The 14114-nt window shown below is 36.4% G+C and overlaps 1 protein-coding gene across 12 annotated transcripts in view; it reads left to right on the top strand.

Moving 5' to 3' along the window:
* Window positions 1–9676, top strand: part of pcloa (piccolo presynaptic cytomatrix protein a) — a 70394-nt gene extending 60718 nt beyond the window's left edge. For 5 of the 12 annotated variants that reach the window (XM_053241763.1, XM_053241761.1, XM_053241758.1 and 2 more), the window contains 7 exons: window positions 39–227; window positions 1459–1620; window positions 3908–4049; window positions 4279–4334; window positions 5984–6118; window positions 6723–6868; window positions 8097–9676. In XM_053241763.1, the coding sequence (XP_053097738.1) occupies window positions 39–227; window positions 1459–1620; window positions 3908–4049; window positions 4279–4334; window positions 5984–6118; window positions 6723–6868; window positions 8097–8240 (974 nt within the window). In that variant the 3' untranslated portion in view covers window positions 8241–9676. Of the gene's footprint in view, window positions 1–38; window positions 1223–1458; window positions 1621–3907; window positions 4050–4278; window positions 4335–5983; window positions 6119–6722; window positions 6869–8096 lie in introns of those variants that run through there. The other 7 variants (XM_026922725.3, XM_026922723.3, XM_053241760.1 and 4 more) reach the window with 6 other exon arrangements.
* Window positions 9677–14114: the final 4438 nt, after the last annotated feature.

The following is a 14114-nucleotide window of genomic DNA, read 5'->3' as shown; positions in this document are numbered from 1 at the left end:
AAAACAGGAAGCTCAGCATCGTATTTTGGTTGTTTTAGATACACAGGTCCCCACTATTGAGAAATCTCACAGTAGCCCCAGCACATCGAAGCCGTCTCCCTCTGAGGGGCAAGCCCGCTCCCATGGAACCCCACGCGCTCACGGCAAAAGTGGCGCATCCCGGGCACACCCTGAAGACGCCTTGGCAACAGCTGAAGCTGCCAGTGAACAGCATCGCCTCCAACCAAGTAAACGACGCAAATAAAGCCCCCACAGCATGGCTGCCTTCACACTCATCTGCTCTTCCTTCTGTTCCTTTTTTTTTTTTTTTTGCTACCCGTTTTTTTTTTTTTTATATATATATATGTATATGCATTATTTTTGGATTCTTTCTCCCTTGTTCTGGTCCCCATGTGGTCACAGTCTGTTCACCTCACCGCTTCCTCTCCTGTATGTTCTGCCCTGTGTGTTGGAGACACTTCAATACTCTGCACACATACACACTTGCACGCTCGCTTGCACTAGAACCAAAACACTTAATAAATATATATTTAAAGCTATGTTGCTCCTTTAATGATCCATTGCATATTAGAGAAGTAAAACTAAATAAAATATTATCATTAAAAAGAAGTAACATCATCAATCAATAAGCAGTGGTGTATCTTAACCATACCAATAACCAGTACTAAAATAATTAATGTGTCCTTTAAAGCTGAAGCACAAAATTAAATAAATAAATAGCATAAACTAAATTAACTTAAGCATATCGACACTCACTAGCTAGCAGGTGAACAAGGTGCTTACTAAACTACTGCGGGTCAGGCAGTCAATCACTGCCAGAGAATTTGACCCAATATGTCAAGTCCCCTGTATCCTGGTTAGCATTTTGGGGTGGCTGCATGAGCAGAGCAGATTGCTACAGTAATTCAGACACAAAAATAGCTGGGTTCAGCACTATTATTGTCCAATTAGGTTTAGCCACAGCTGCAACGGGACCTTTCTCGCCAGAACTAAGGGAGTTTTCTTCGCTGCCAACTGATCCCAGACTTCCGCTGACTCCTCCATTGTTCGATCCTTTCCTTTTCATTGTCCCAATGGGTCGTGTCCCAAATGACCCAGCTTTTTCTGTTGTTCTTTGCACCAATGAGCCGGCTGTGCATGTGGCCTCTGCCCTGCAACCACCCTGCCTACCCTCTCTATCTGCCTCTTATTCTCCCTGTGGCTACTGCCGGCCCACGATGCACCTCAGTGGACGCGCAACGCCCCCTACCTGCCCCCTCAGCCAGGGAGGGCACACACTGTGGCTGCATGTGACTATAAAGTACAGTAAAAAGCTGGTGGTTTCCATGTTGTACAGAGTTCATACTCTGAGTCTCCATCTCGTTGCCCTTTCCCTAACTTCCCTTGAACCTTTCCTCGTCCCTTTTCCTCCAATGTTTTGGGTTTTTTTACGTGACCTCACCCCCCAACCTTACCCAGCCCAAACTGGCTGCCTCTCCCTGAGGCAACACAGGCACAGCGTAGCAGGTGTGCTCACCATACAGAGAGCCCTGTCCAACGCACCGGGCAATGAGATCACTGACGGCCGTCACCTGACCCTCCGAAAAGCCATGTCGGAAGAAAGGCCTCAGCGGGATAGAGGTGAGAGAGAGAGAGAAACAGAGAGAGAGAGGATGCTGGATTACTAACGCACATCTACAGAGAGATGAAGAGAGCTAGACACTCCACAGATAATTCATGCAGCGAGACTCAGTCTTGTACCACACTCCATCAACATGCTTCACTAAAACCAGATGTATAAAAATTTATTAGCTTATCATGTCTCCCAGTACCTCAGCTAACTGTAGAAGTCATTTATGTTAGTCCCTGGTGTTAGTGAAGCACTTGGAGCCAGTGTTGAGGGGTGTGTTTAAAGAAGGCTGTGTGCATGAATTATGTGTCAAGACCAAAATCATGCATTTCACTCCACACCATCACTCATCACTCAACAGCAAGGTACAACAGCTCTGTAAGACTTAATAAGGAAATTAAAATTCACATTTTCCCAAACAAGATTAACAACCATTAACCACAATTTAAATAGAATTAAACACATCATACCAGAATTAGCCTAATGCGATTATCCAGGCTACACACACGAGTAGCTAATACACTTACTAATGAATGATTTCTTCTGTGTGTAAATGCTTCTGCTGCTGTTCTGTGCAGTCTGGTTTGCATATCAGTCTTCTTCAGAGTTTTATGTCATTGATGATGTCTTATATGCTGCTTCCATGTAGCGCATTATAAATGTGTGAATGTACACCACTGCTAAAAGTGTGAAATCATTTGTGATACTCTTGAATACTATGCTATAGGTGTTGATTACTTTTCTATAACAGAAGCTCTGACAGTAGTGCCGGCTGTAATTCAAATCACAGGTTTACATTAATGCACTCGAGTAATGCCGATTAATGTAGATTTTTAAAAATGAGTGTGGAATCTTTCATGTGGTGAAGTTTTCTGTAAGGTGACATTTATTTAGCGTTTGAGTATGACTGCTTATAGCTGCTAAAACATAAATGATAACAGGAACTAACTTGTTTTGAAAACACTCCATAACATTAAATGTAACTATAAACTAGTAAAATGTATAACAATAAAAAATGAAATGTTTGGCAGATTGCTATGGTATGAAATGAATGAAACACTTCAGGATGTGCCTGAAGTTATAAAATAATTAACTTCGGGGTGTTACCACACCACACCACCCCATCTTTGATTATTTTCCTATAACATCACACCCTCAAGTAGTTTATTCCTTACTTAAAATACTATTTTTAAAAAATAATAGCTTGACCATATAAATGATTACCCAAGTAATAAAAGGTATTTTAGATGTTTAACTAAATATTTCATGTCTATGTGTTATAAAATGCTAAAGAATATATTGTAATATATAATACATTGTTTGTGTTTTGTAAAAGTACACTAAAGGTACAACTGTTTATAGCTGTTATAATTTAAGTGACACAAAATAGATCAAAATTAAGATGTGTTCGTTAACAAAGAAAAAACTGCAATCATTGGTAGGTTGCCATGGTATAAGCAGAAATAACACTCTGACAATCGGACTCAGACAGTGATAATTGTCTTGTAACTGCTAGGCCCTGTCTTGGCCTCTAGATATTAATGTCACTGTAACATTATTTGCAATGCTGTCTGCAGCTGTCATGATCATTTGGATGCACCTGCAGTTCTAGTTATCATTCTATACACGATTAAAAATTCTTTAAAACTTTCTTTGTACAAATTAGTTGCATAATAATCGCATATATATATATATATATATATATATATATATATATATAATATACATATATAGACTATTTCATTGAAAACATTAATGCCAAACATTTTTAGCAGTAGTGTATATGTGTTTGTGTGTATGTGCACATGTCTGTGGCTGTTAGGTTGCTCATACTGCATGTAGTATACAGTACTGGGCAAAAGTCTTAAGTACTGTAAACTTTTTATATGTTTTATCATAATTCTTCCTCTTTACTGTATTAGTAGAAAAGAACACATTTTAAAATTACAACAGTAATTTTCCAAAATGTTAAATGTTACAGGGAACTGTTTGTATTTCATTAAAGACACATTAAAACTAATGAATGTGTACCTACTGTATTAATAATTTATGCAGTTTTCACCCTTTACTCTTTATTTAGCCACTTTTCATTTCATTCAAGATTTTTGCACAGTACTGTAATTGTCAGGAGCATGTAGACAGAATGTGTGGCAGATCTTGGAGGCCATGCTTGTTTCCTGTTCTAACTCCTGTATTAACTCTTGTGTTGCTGGGTAATGAAGTCTTTAGGCCAGTGGTAGTTCTCCATTCTCCAAGACAGGAAAATAGTCTAACTCATATAGTACACTTTCAAAACAGCGTCCCGCAGCCATAGATCTGCTGATGCTCCTGTTACTGCAGCCTCATTGGACAGCGGTCTGAGTGGCAGCGCCTTCAGCCTGTTGGAAGAAGAAGGAGAGACTAACGGAGTGGACAGCGCCATCTTCCAGGTTCCCAGATTGTACGTTTGCATTTTTTTTTTTAATGTTAATCTCATTTCAGTTAAACAGTAGTGCCTAGAATATACTGTGATAATATACAAAACATGAACAAATGTACTGTAGTTTTAGACAAAATGTAACTGTAAACTGTAATATTACTAACATTTAGGAGTTACCATTTTAATCAGATACTTTCGATGTAATTTTTGTGTCAAAATTATTTTCATCTTTGTCTTTTTTTGTACATAGCGGAAAGATTCCAAATGGCACTGATGTTGTAAAGTCAATACATGGAGACACAGAGGGTAAGCGTGTGTGTATATGTATATTTGTGTGTGTGTTTAAACTGTAATGGCAGACTTGTGTATACAGACTTCTGTTTACAGACTTCTGTAAAGCTGCTTTGTGACAGTGTCCATTGTTAAAAACACTATATAAATGAAATTGAATTGAATTTATTGAAATAATTTTGCACAAATAACATTCTTCTTTGATTGGTTAAATAAATTCTTAAAAAGTTGTTATTTGGTCAGATTCACTGATTATAGCATTCACTTATAGTAAGTAAATATAACTTATTTATAATTAAAGCAATATATTATGGATCATCAAATAAGGATATTCAAATATATTTTTATTTCATTAATGTAAGCATAATGCAAAGTGAGACAAATAGGCTTTAAATGATTTAATTATTTAGATGTAGTTAGTAAATTAAGATAGGTAACACTTCATTAGAATAGTCTATAAACTGTCACCAAACGATCTATACACGGTCAACAACCTGTCAGTTGACTACTAATTCTAAACAATATTTCAACGGTTTAGGTCAGTGATGTTTACTTGGATAATTTTATATTATATTATATATTTATAAAACTTTAAATACAGTCGTTAGTGTGAACAAAAGGTAGGTGGCGTGTGTGGGTGTGAACATGCAGACGCACTGTCTATTTTCATCTGAACACTGATGACATTTCAGGTGCTGAATTATTCAAGCATTTCCACACAACTGTGGTGCTGATTCTATGCAAGCTAAAACAAACAGATATGAAGATAGCATGTATATTCTTTGGCCCGTTCATCAGCTGTACAATTTTTTTAGGTTTACAGTTATTGAGTGTATCCCATCTGTTGCTGTTGACCATTTTTCAGCCCCATTAGTGAAAAGCGACCACCATTGAGCCACCACTGTTATGATAATATCTTAAATCATTCTCAGCACACCAGTGACACTGACACAGTATTGTGTGTTGTGCTAATGAGTATATTAAGTCCAGCTGTGTTGCTGGGCTTTTAAAATATTGTGTACACTTTGATGAGCAATTCAAAATTCATTGTCAAAATTGTTAGCGGAGGTCCGAGCACAGGTAGGCAACGGTCAAAACCAGGAAAAACAGAAGCAGGAAATTAGGCACTGGGAAACAATGCTCGGATTTAACGGACAAAAAGGTACAATAAAACTTTGCAATGAGACTAACATACAACAAGGTATGAATAGACAAAGTAATTAAACTCAGAAGAGGTGCACACATTAGATAACAGACCAATGACAGGACTGAGGCAGAGACAGGACTATAACCAAAACAATGGTGCATGATAAATCATAAACAAAAGCATATGGAGTAAAAAGAATAAGTGCCTGCAGTGCTCTGCATGCTGGGAAATGTACTGCATACAGAGAGGGGGCATTTGTGACAACAACAATGCTTTTGGTTAGATGTTTTAGTTGGTGGAATTTTAATCAGCTGATGCTTTTATCAGCTGTGACACCTCCTTATGACAGATTTCTCCTTATGACAGTTTCTCAATCACTCTGAATGCTAGGTGTGGTTGACGCTCACAAATAATGGCTTGGAAGACTTTCCATGTTTTTTTCATAAGAGAGCACACACGTCACTCTGAGAGCGACTAAATATTTATTGCATGGCACATGTATCATGTGTGTGTTTAGGTAAAACCCAGGTAATGGGGGAGATAAAGATCGCTCTGAAGAAGGAGATGAAGACTGAGGGAGAGCACCTGGTACTGGAGATCCTTCAGTGCAGAAACATCACATATAAATTTAAGACTCCTGACCACCTGCCAGGTATCGTGATTATAGTGATTAACAATGGGCAGATTGTTAAACACACATTATTACAGCACTTGCACAGCAATCATTTCAGCAAGAATTAAGAAATCTATTTTTGGTTTTGCACTCATTTAAATATATATATGTGTATATATATATATATATATATATATATAAATTTAAAACCTAAGATTTGTCAGTCACACACAGCGCAGGTGCACACTCTCACTTATTCTCTCTTCATCCTTGCTTACTTCTTTCTCTATTCTCTCATTACTTCAATGTTTTTGTTCATATCTGCTTACTTCACGTTATTTCTCATTATATCTTCTCTTTTTTTGTCTTTTTTTCCCACATTATTGCAGTATTTCTCATGTTATTTTCCCTCTTTCTTTCTCTCTCATTTTTTTTACTCTATCTGCTTTTCTTGCAATCTGTCTTTATGTCTTTCTCCCACATTTTTTAACATTTCTCCTTTGTTTCTGTCTCCCTGATTTTCATTCCTTTTAGCAGGCACTTTTTACACTTCAAATGCAAATATACTTCGTCTTGATTTAAGTACATACATACACATACACACACTGCTGCTGCCGCTCACTGCTTTTGTGTTTTTAAACAGACATGTACGTGAAGCTCTATGTGGTGAATGTAGCCACTCAGAAGAGGATCATTAAGAAGAAAACTCGGGTGTGCCGTCACGACCGTGAGCCGTCCTTCAACGAAACTTTCCGATTCTGCATGAACCCCACTGGACATTCCATTCAGGTGAAGTGCACATTTAGTCAACAGCATCCTCCCCTTCATTATGTGCTAGACAGTCGAGAACAGTTATAGTGGCTTGATTGGCTGTGAGTCAGCAAATTAAGTTTCCACTCCAGGTACGTTGCTAATTTAAAGCATTTTACGCCACCACAGGGGTTTTGTTACTACCAGCTGCTCCCAACCTCTTTCTGTTCAGGTCAAAATGACCTATTTAAAATTATTACTGAGAATTTAAAGTCCAATATGAAAATGTATTTGTTAGCTTATTTGTATTTCAGAGATTATGTTCATTAATATGAAACAGTGGGTGATTTTTAATGCTTTACATTGAGGTTCCCTTTAGTTAATATTAACAAACCATGAACTTCAGCTTTAATAATCCATACGTAAAGTTTAAAAAGAAAGAAGTATGTTAATACAAATATTAACATTTGTTTAAATTTTAATGAAATACTCCTGCATTGACTACTGTTTATTCAATCTATGACTACAAATACAGCAAAAATAATAGCATGTCAGCATGCCGATATCCTCGAATGTTGAGAACTGTAACTCTGTAAATACTGGAACTGGCATTTCAGCCTCAGTTCTGAATTTTTACAGTTAACAACTGGAAATATGTTCATTAAGATGCTGGTTGGACATTGTGGATTCATTAATGCATGAGTTGAATTTTTTTTTTAATTTATGTGTTTCATTAAAAATTAATTAAAGATGAATACAAAAGTCAGTTACTTAGTTAATGTTAATTACTATGCCTTGCACAACTATTCACCTTCTCTGAACTTTTCCACATTTTGAAAGTGTCAAGATATTGATTATCCTCTTTATAATCAATACAGAGGTGTAATAATGCTTAATACAGTACAGTGGTTTGTTCATATTAACTAATGTGTTCAATAATGTCAGCTAAGCGAATCTTAATGTAAAACATTATTACTATCTCTAATATACTGCATGTATAATCTCTAATATATCTCTTATATACTACATCTCTAATTGCACACACACACATTCAGCATGATTCCCAAGCATCTAAAGAGCTTTTGTGTGTCTCTTTCCATAAATATTGTTATTGTTATTCTTGCCAATTATTAAAATTAAGATTTTAAAATAAATGCCACAATTACTAATACAGTAATGAAGGTGCACTTGACTGTTGATTGCTATGGTCGTGAACAGATCACAAGGGCCTTATCAGTTCTCCTTATCTTTTTTTTTTTTCAAACAGCTCTTCCTAGTATCAAATGGGGGTAAGTTTGTGAAGAAGACTCTGATCGGTGAGGCCTACGTGTGGCTGGACAAGGTGGACCTCAGGAAGAGAGTGGTCAGCTGGCACAAGCTGCTGGCCACCACAGCCCAGATCCAATCCTAGAGGAAGCAGGACAGAGCACTGTAGTTTCACACACACACACACACACACACACACACTCTCCAGGCTGAAGTAGAGAAGTTAACACACTGAGACTCATGTGTTTGAGAGATTATGCTAATCTGCACTGGTGTGAGGTGGGGACCAGGGAGCAGGAAGTGTGCTGCTTACGTAAGTGTTTCCTGAAGTTACACTGATGCGCATGGAGTTAAAGGTTAGTCTTAAGCAGGACGTAGAGTAAACCAGGATAAAGGATTGTGTAAGTGTAGAGCTGATTTCCACAAATCTGTACACACACACACACATACAAACACACTCTGCCACAAGGCTCACTCACCTGTGTGTGTATGTGTGTGTGTGCATATATTTGTATTAACATAAATAGTCATCGGGTCACAAAAGGCAGGATGGAAATTAATATGTTACGTTAATTATTCTTACATTGCATTTTTTGGACATCTCACTGCCAAGTTCAGGTTTTGGAGCGCCACACATAGAGAAATTATATATCATTAAACTCTACATATCACTCTTAGAAGGATTTACTTATGATGGTTTGCAGAAGGTAGATGAAAACTATTAGTATATTATTTTTGTATGATAGATTTAGAGTCATTATTAGAGTCACATTTATCACTTTGTTCTCTCTCTCTCTCTCTTTCCCTATCTCTCAGATGTTATAATGTGTTGGAAGAAGAAATCATATTAGTGGATTTAAACTATATTTTGAAATATTTTATAGATATAAATAGCTGAAATCTGATTTATGTGGTGTTGTAGAAGTACGTTTGGCTGGTATCGACTCATATTTCCTTGCACAGAAATAGCATTGATGCCCTCGTTACATTTGATCTGAATTTGGTTGAGGTAAACCACTCTGTTTTAAAATGAACCATTCCCTGGAGATGGGGCTGGTCTGGTTTTAAGTCTGAATTATTATCTACCAGAGAAAATTCTTTTGCTTCAATTATGTCATAAACTTACACGGAGAATCAGACAGATCAGATTTCTAATTTCTAATTGGCTCCTCTCTTTATTTCTATAGATGAATGTTGCCATAGAATGTTACAAATGTTCAGGTAAAAATTGTGAAGTCCAGCACTGTTCTCATAGATGTTTTGCACTTTGTCTCTAGCATGTCTTGAATGTAATGTTCCATAGTGTAAGATTATTTAGAGATAAGCATTTTTCCCAGTCGAGTGTTGCCATGCCTATTCCTATTAACCCATTTCCCTAAATAGTCACTTAATCAAAATTCCCAGACTGAATATGGTGAGCTTTCTTAAAATAAAGAGCTTAGGTACAATGTTAAGGTTGGTTGTTTTAAAGGTCTAAGAAGAAGAAAAAAATCCTCAAAACAGTCTTGCTAGGTCCTTTTAAGTCATGGTTCTCAAAAGTGGGCTCTGTGAAACATAACAAGGGGTATGCAATTTTATATATATATATATATATATATATATATATATATATATATATATATATATATATATATATATATATTACAAATCACAACCCATTAGTATTAAAGTTAGAGTTATTATTGGGTTCTTTATAGTTATTAGCCTGTTTGACTGGTCAGCTGAATTGAATGTGATGTCAATAACTCAAATACATGTCTATAAATAATAGTAAGAGTAACAGTAATAGTATAAATTTGAATCTAACAATTATTTGAACTGATTGATTGAATCTTATAATAATATAAATAAAAATGAGCTGTGAGTGGAAAGTTCAGGAATAAAAAGCTATCTGGCTTCTAATCTTCTAATCAAATATATTAATGTTAAAATATTATTGAACACATTTAAATAATGAGCCTAATATTATATAGTTCATAAAATATGAACTGAAAGGATCTGCTTGGCAAATGCTCACATAAGTGGAGTGAAGATCAGGACTGGGTCTGTTTTGTTTACTGGATATTAATCAAGTTAAACTCAGTGTCTTTATTATTTTTTGAAACTCTGTTGCCATAATCTGAATGCAGAAGTGTGCACTTACATAATGCGCCATGTGTAAGGTATTTTGTTGTTTTTTTAAACTACTTTCACAACTTTCACAGTCTTGATTAGTGGATGCCATAGTCATTACAGTCATTAACCTGGATATATCAAAACCAGACTCATCAGTTCATTTGGTACAGGAATACATATTTGAAGGCCTGGTTATGGGGAACTTTGAATCTGTGCCATACTTTGGCCATATCCACAGGATGTAAGCAATTCTATGCAACCTAAATGCATCTGGTATATCAACTATTTATGTGTCAGAGAAAGCATTATGAATAAGAACTCTTTTTTATATTTTTCTATGCTTTTATGTATGCTTTTTTTTTGTTTGTTTTATTTTTTTTTTTATTTAATGCCTGATTACTCAAAATCTTATGGCTATGAGATTTATGTTATGTTATGCTGCACTACTATAAAGATAACACATTGAACCTTTACATTCCATCCAAGAGCTAGTTTCCAAGAAAGATCAGATGTACATACAGTAACATTAATATCGACATGTCTTGTGGTGAGTGATGTACATTGTGTGTTTACAAAGGTCTTGTGAGTCCTTTTCACATTTAAACATAGTCACATCAATTAGCTGAGTTTATTGCCCATGTCATGTATGAAATATTTTTTATAACATTCATGTACAAACATGTTATGCATCAACTGCTCTTATGAAAAAATAGTCCATGCATATGTTTTCTCTATCCAAATATTAATATTCATATCTAATCACGCTCCTGCTTTGAAGATTCAGTGCATGTTTTCCCCACTTCACCACTGACATAGTAAAAAAAGAGTATTTCTTATCCTGTAAATAAAACAAGCTTTCTTTTATACACATAGGATCTTTTGTTAATTTTCCAGTTCAGTACAAAGCATGTTTGAAAGCAAACAGTGGAGTAAGAGAGACTCTCCTGACACTCTTGAAAACATGCACTAAGTGGAAGGATAATCTCCACGCTTGCCTATGACCAACCTGACCCAACCTGCACAACAGACACAGAATTAAACTGTGGTGAGAAACTTGACCCTGTTCACGCTGGTAGTATCAGGACACCTGTGATGTATTCACTTTGGATGTTGCATGTTTTGTTGGTGATTTGTTCATACTATTTTTGTGTCCAGATTCTGCTCTACAATAAGAAAGACAACGCGACTATGGGGGGGGAAAATAACTGAAATTATTATCTAAAGATGTATGCTGACTGTACAAAGATATGCTTGTATAATCTGTCTGGTTTTCCACTCAATGTAAACTGAAAAACAAACAAAAAAAATCTAATGTCATGGTTTTTGTGGTTGTACACAAACGGTATTGATAAATTATGCAAATTGTGCTGTACAAAAGGCTGTTGCCCTAAATAGTCTAAATATTAAATAATATATGGAAAATTCTCACAGAGATTGAGTCTTATTTAAAACATTTATTTAAACAACACTTGATTTTGTACCATACTGGAAATACAGTTGGAAAAAGAAAATGGAGTGCAAAAGTTTGACACCCTTAGGACCAGTTCTAGAATTCTAGATAGATAGATAGATAGATAGATAGATGGATAGATAGATAGATAGATAGATAGATCTTCCAACAAGACATTTAGCATGTTAGGTTTATATATGCTCTGTCTTTATCAGAAATAACAAAAATGACCAGATAGTGTGTGTTAAGATAATAACATGCAGGGATAAACGGTGCACGGTCCCAAGTTTCCCGTGTTCTCTCGTGTCCGTGTGCGTTTTCCTCCAGGTTTCCTCCCACCTCCTCAAAACATGCTGGTAAGTGGTCTAGGTACATTAAATTGCTCCTAGATGTGAATGTGTGTGTGCATAGTGCCTTGCAATAGACTGGTGTACCATCCAGGTTGTATTCCTGGCTCTGACCCAGTGTTCCTGGGATAGGCTTCAGATCCAGCACCACCAGACCGGGATTAAACTGTTAGTGAAGAAGAAGAAGAAGAAGAAGAAGAAGAAGAGGGGGAGGCAGAAGAAGAGGTATATTCCGAAGTAAATTTTTGGTGAATAATATTGCAATTGTAGCTAAGTATAAGAGCTCCTGAACATGAACTTCAATGACGTTCCTGAATGGTGTAAGAATATTTGTAAAGCCCCTTCTAGCAAGCTGTAGAAAGGCTTCAAACTGTAGGCTTCATCCTACATAAACTAAGAGGTTAAGAAAATACCTACTTTATATATAACTTAAATATAAGTACCCTATATAAATATAGGAATAATAGTTAGACAAACTTGAAGGACACGTTGCTGTCTCATTTTACCAACCAGTCTAAACAACGATGCCGGAAATGCATGAGCCGCTATACACTGTACTGTGCAAAAGTCTTAAGCACTCTATTTTGTTAGTACAAACTTTGGTATAGATTTAATGACCTATATTATCTATCAAGTCAGTACAAAAACATTTTAGATTTCCAAACATTAGTTTTTCAGCACAAAATTAAATGTTACAGAAAAATGTTTGTATGTCAGTAAAGAAAGCAGTATATTACATAAGAGACACTTTTCAGACAAAAAAAAACATAATGAAGACTGTTGGGTTTTGCTGCAAAAATAAGAAGTAAGTGTGACAGTCAAAGTCTCCAGAAGAACTGTGGCTGGTTCTGCAAGATGCTCAGTAACACTTACAGCTAACTTCCTTATAAACTGCACACATTGTCCCTGAGACTTTTTTTAAAGCAAAGGGTTGTCACACCAAATATTGACTTTGTTTCATTTATTATTGTTTACTGCTCTTTACAGCAATTTTTTAAATATATTTTTGAAGGCATCTTTTACTTTACAGAATTTCTTTGCATGTGTGTATGACTTTTGCACAGTATATATATATATATGTACCACTTATCCTCTACAGGGTTATGGGGAGCCTGGCGCCTATCCCAGGGGAGTCAGGGCACAGGGTGGGGGATGGACAGGGTGCCAAACCATCACAGGGCACAATCACACACCCATTCACTCACTACAGACAGCTTAGAGATGCCAGTCTGCCCACAACACAGGTCTTTGGACTAGGGGAGGAAACCAGTGTACCCAGAGGAGAACAGGGAGAACATGCAAACTCCACACACCAGAGGTGTGAGGCAAATGTGCTAACCACTAAGCCACTGTGCCCCCTTATATACAGTTGAGGACAAAATTATTAGCCCCCCTATGAAATTTTAAGTTTCCTCAAGATATTCCCAAGTACCTATTTAACAGAGCAAGGAATTTTTAACACAGCATTTCTGAACATACTATTTTTCGTTAGAAGGACCAAAATATTTATATTTGCACACCAAAACATTGTTATGTAAGAAAAAGCTAAAATGACCAGGGACATTATTATTAGCCCCCTATAAGAAATTACCATTTATTAAGTGCTTTACCTTCACAGGTGATGTGCGTAAAGGTGATCAGGTGAAACAGGTGATCTCACTCAATAATTAAGTTTAATTAAGGTATAAAAGCCTCAGTATGGGTCATTGAGCTGTCATTTGAGAAAGCAACATGCCAAAAACAAAGGAAATCAGTTTGGACTTGAGACAAAGAATTATTGATGCACATAAAACAGGAGAAGGATATACAAAGCTATCCAAGCGTTTCCAAGTCTCAAGAACCGGAGTGAGAGGTATAATCCGGAAATTCAAAGAAAGCCACACAGTGCAGAACAAGCCTGGCAGAGGTAGGAAGCGAAAGATTTCAAAGACACTGGAAAGAAAACTAGTGAGAGATGTGTCTAAAGACCCCAGAACAACTGCCAAGACACTGGCGAATGACTTGGCCACATCAGGAATCATAGTCTCTAAGAAGACCATCACTAGAGCTCTGCACAGGAATGAACTGCGAGGTTGCAGACCAAGAAAAACTCCACTTTTGAAGAAAA

The sequence above is a fragment of the Pangasianodon hypophthalmus genome, chromosome 18, assembly GCF_027358585.1.
Source record: "Pangasianodon hypophthalmus isolate fPanHyp1 chromosome 18, fPanHyp1.pri, whole genome shotgun sequence".
Lineage (NCBI taxonomy): Eukaryota > Metazoa > Chordata > Actinopteri > Siluriformes > Pangasiidae > Pangasianodon > Pangasianodon hypophthalmus.
Note: the sequence above shows the minus strand (reverse complement) of the source record. Positions and strands in the feature narration are given on the sequence as shown.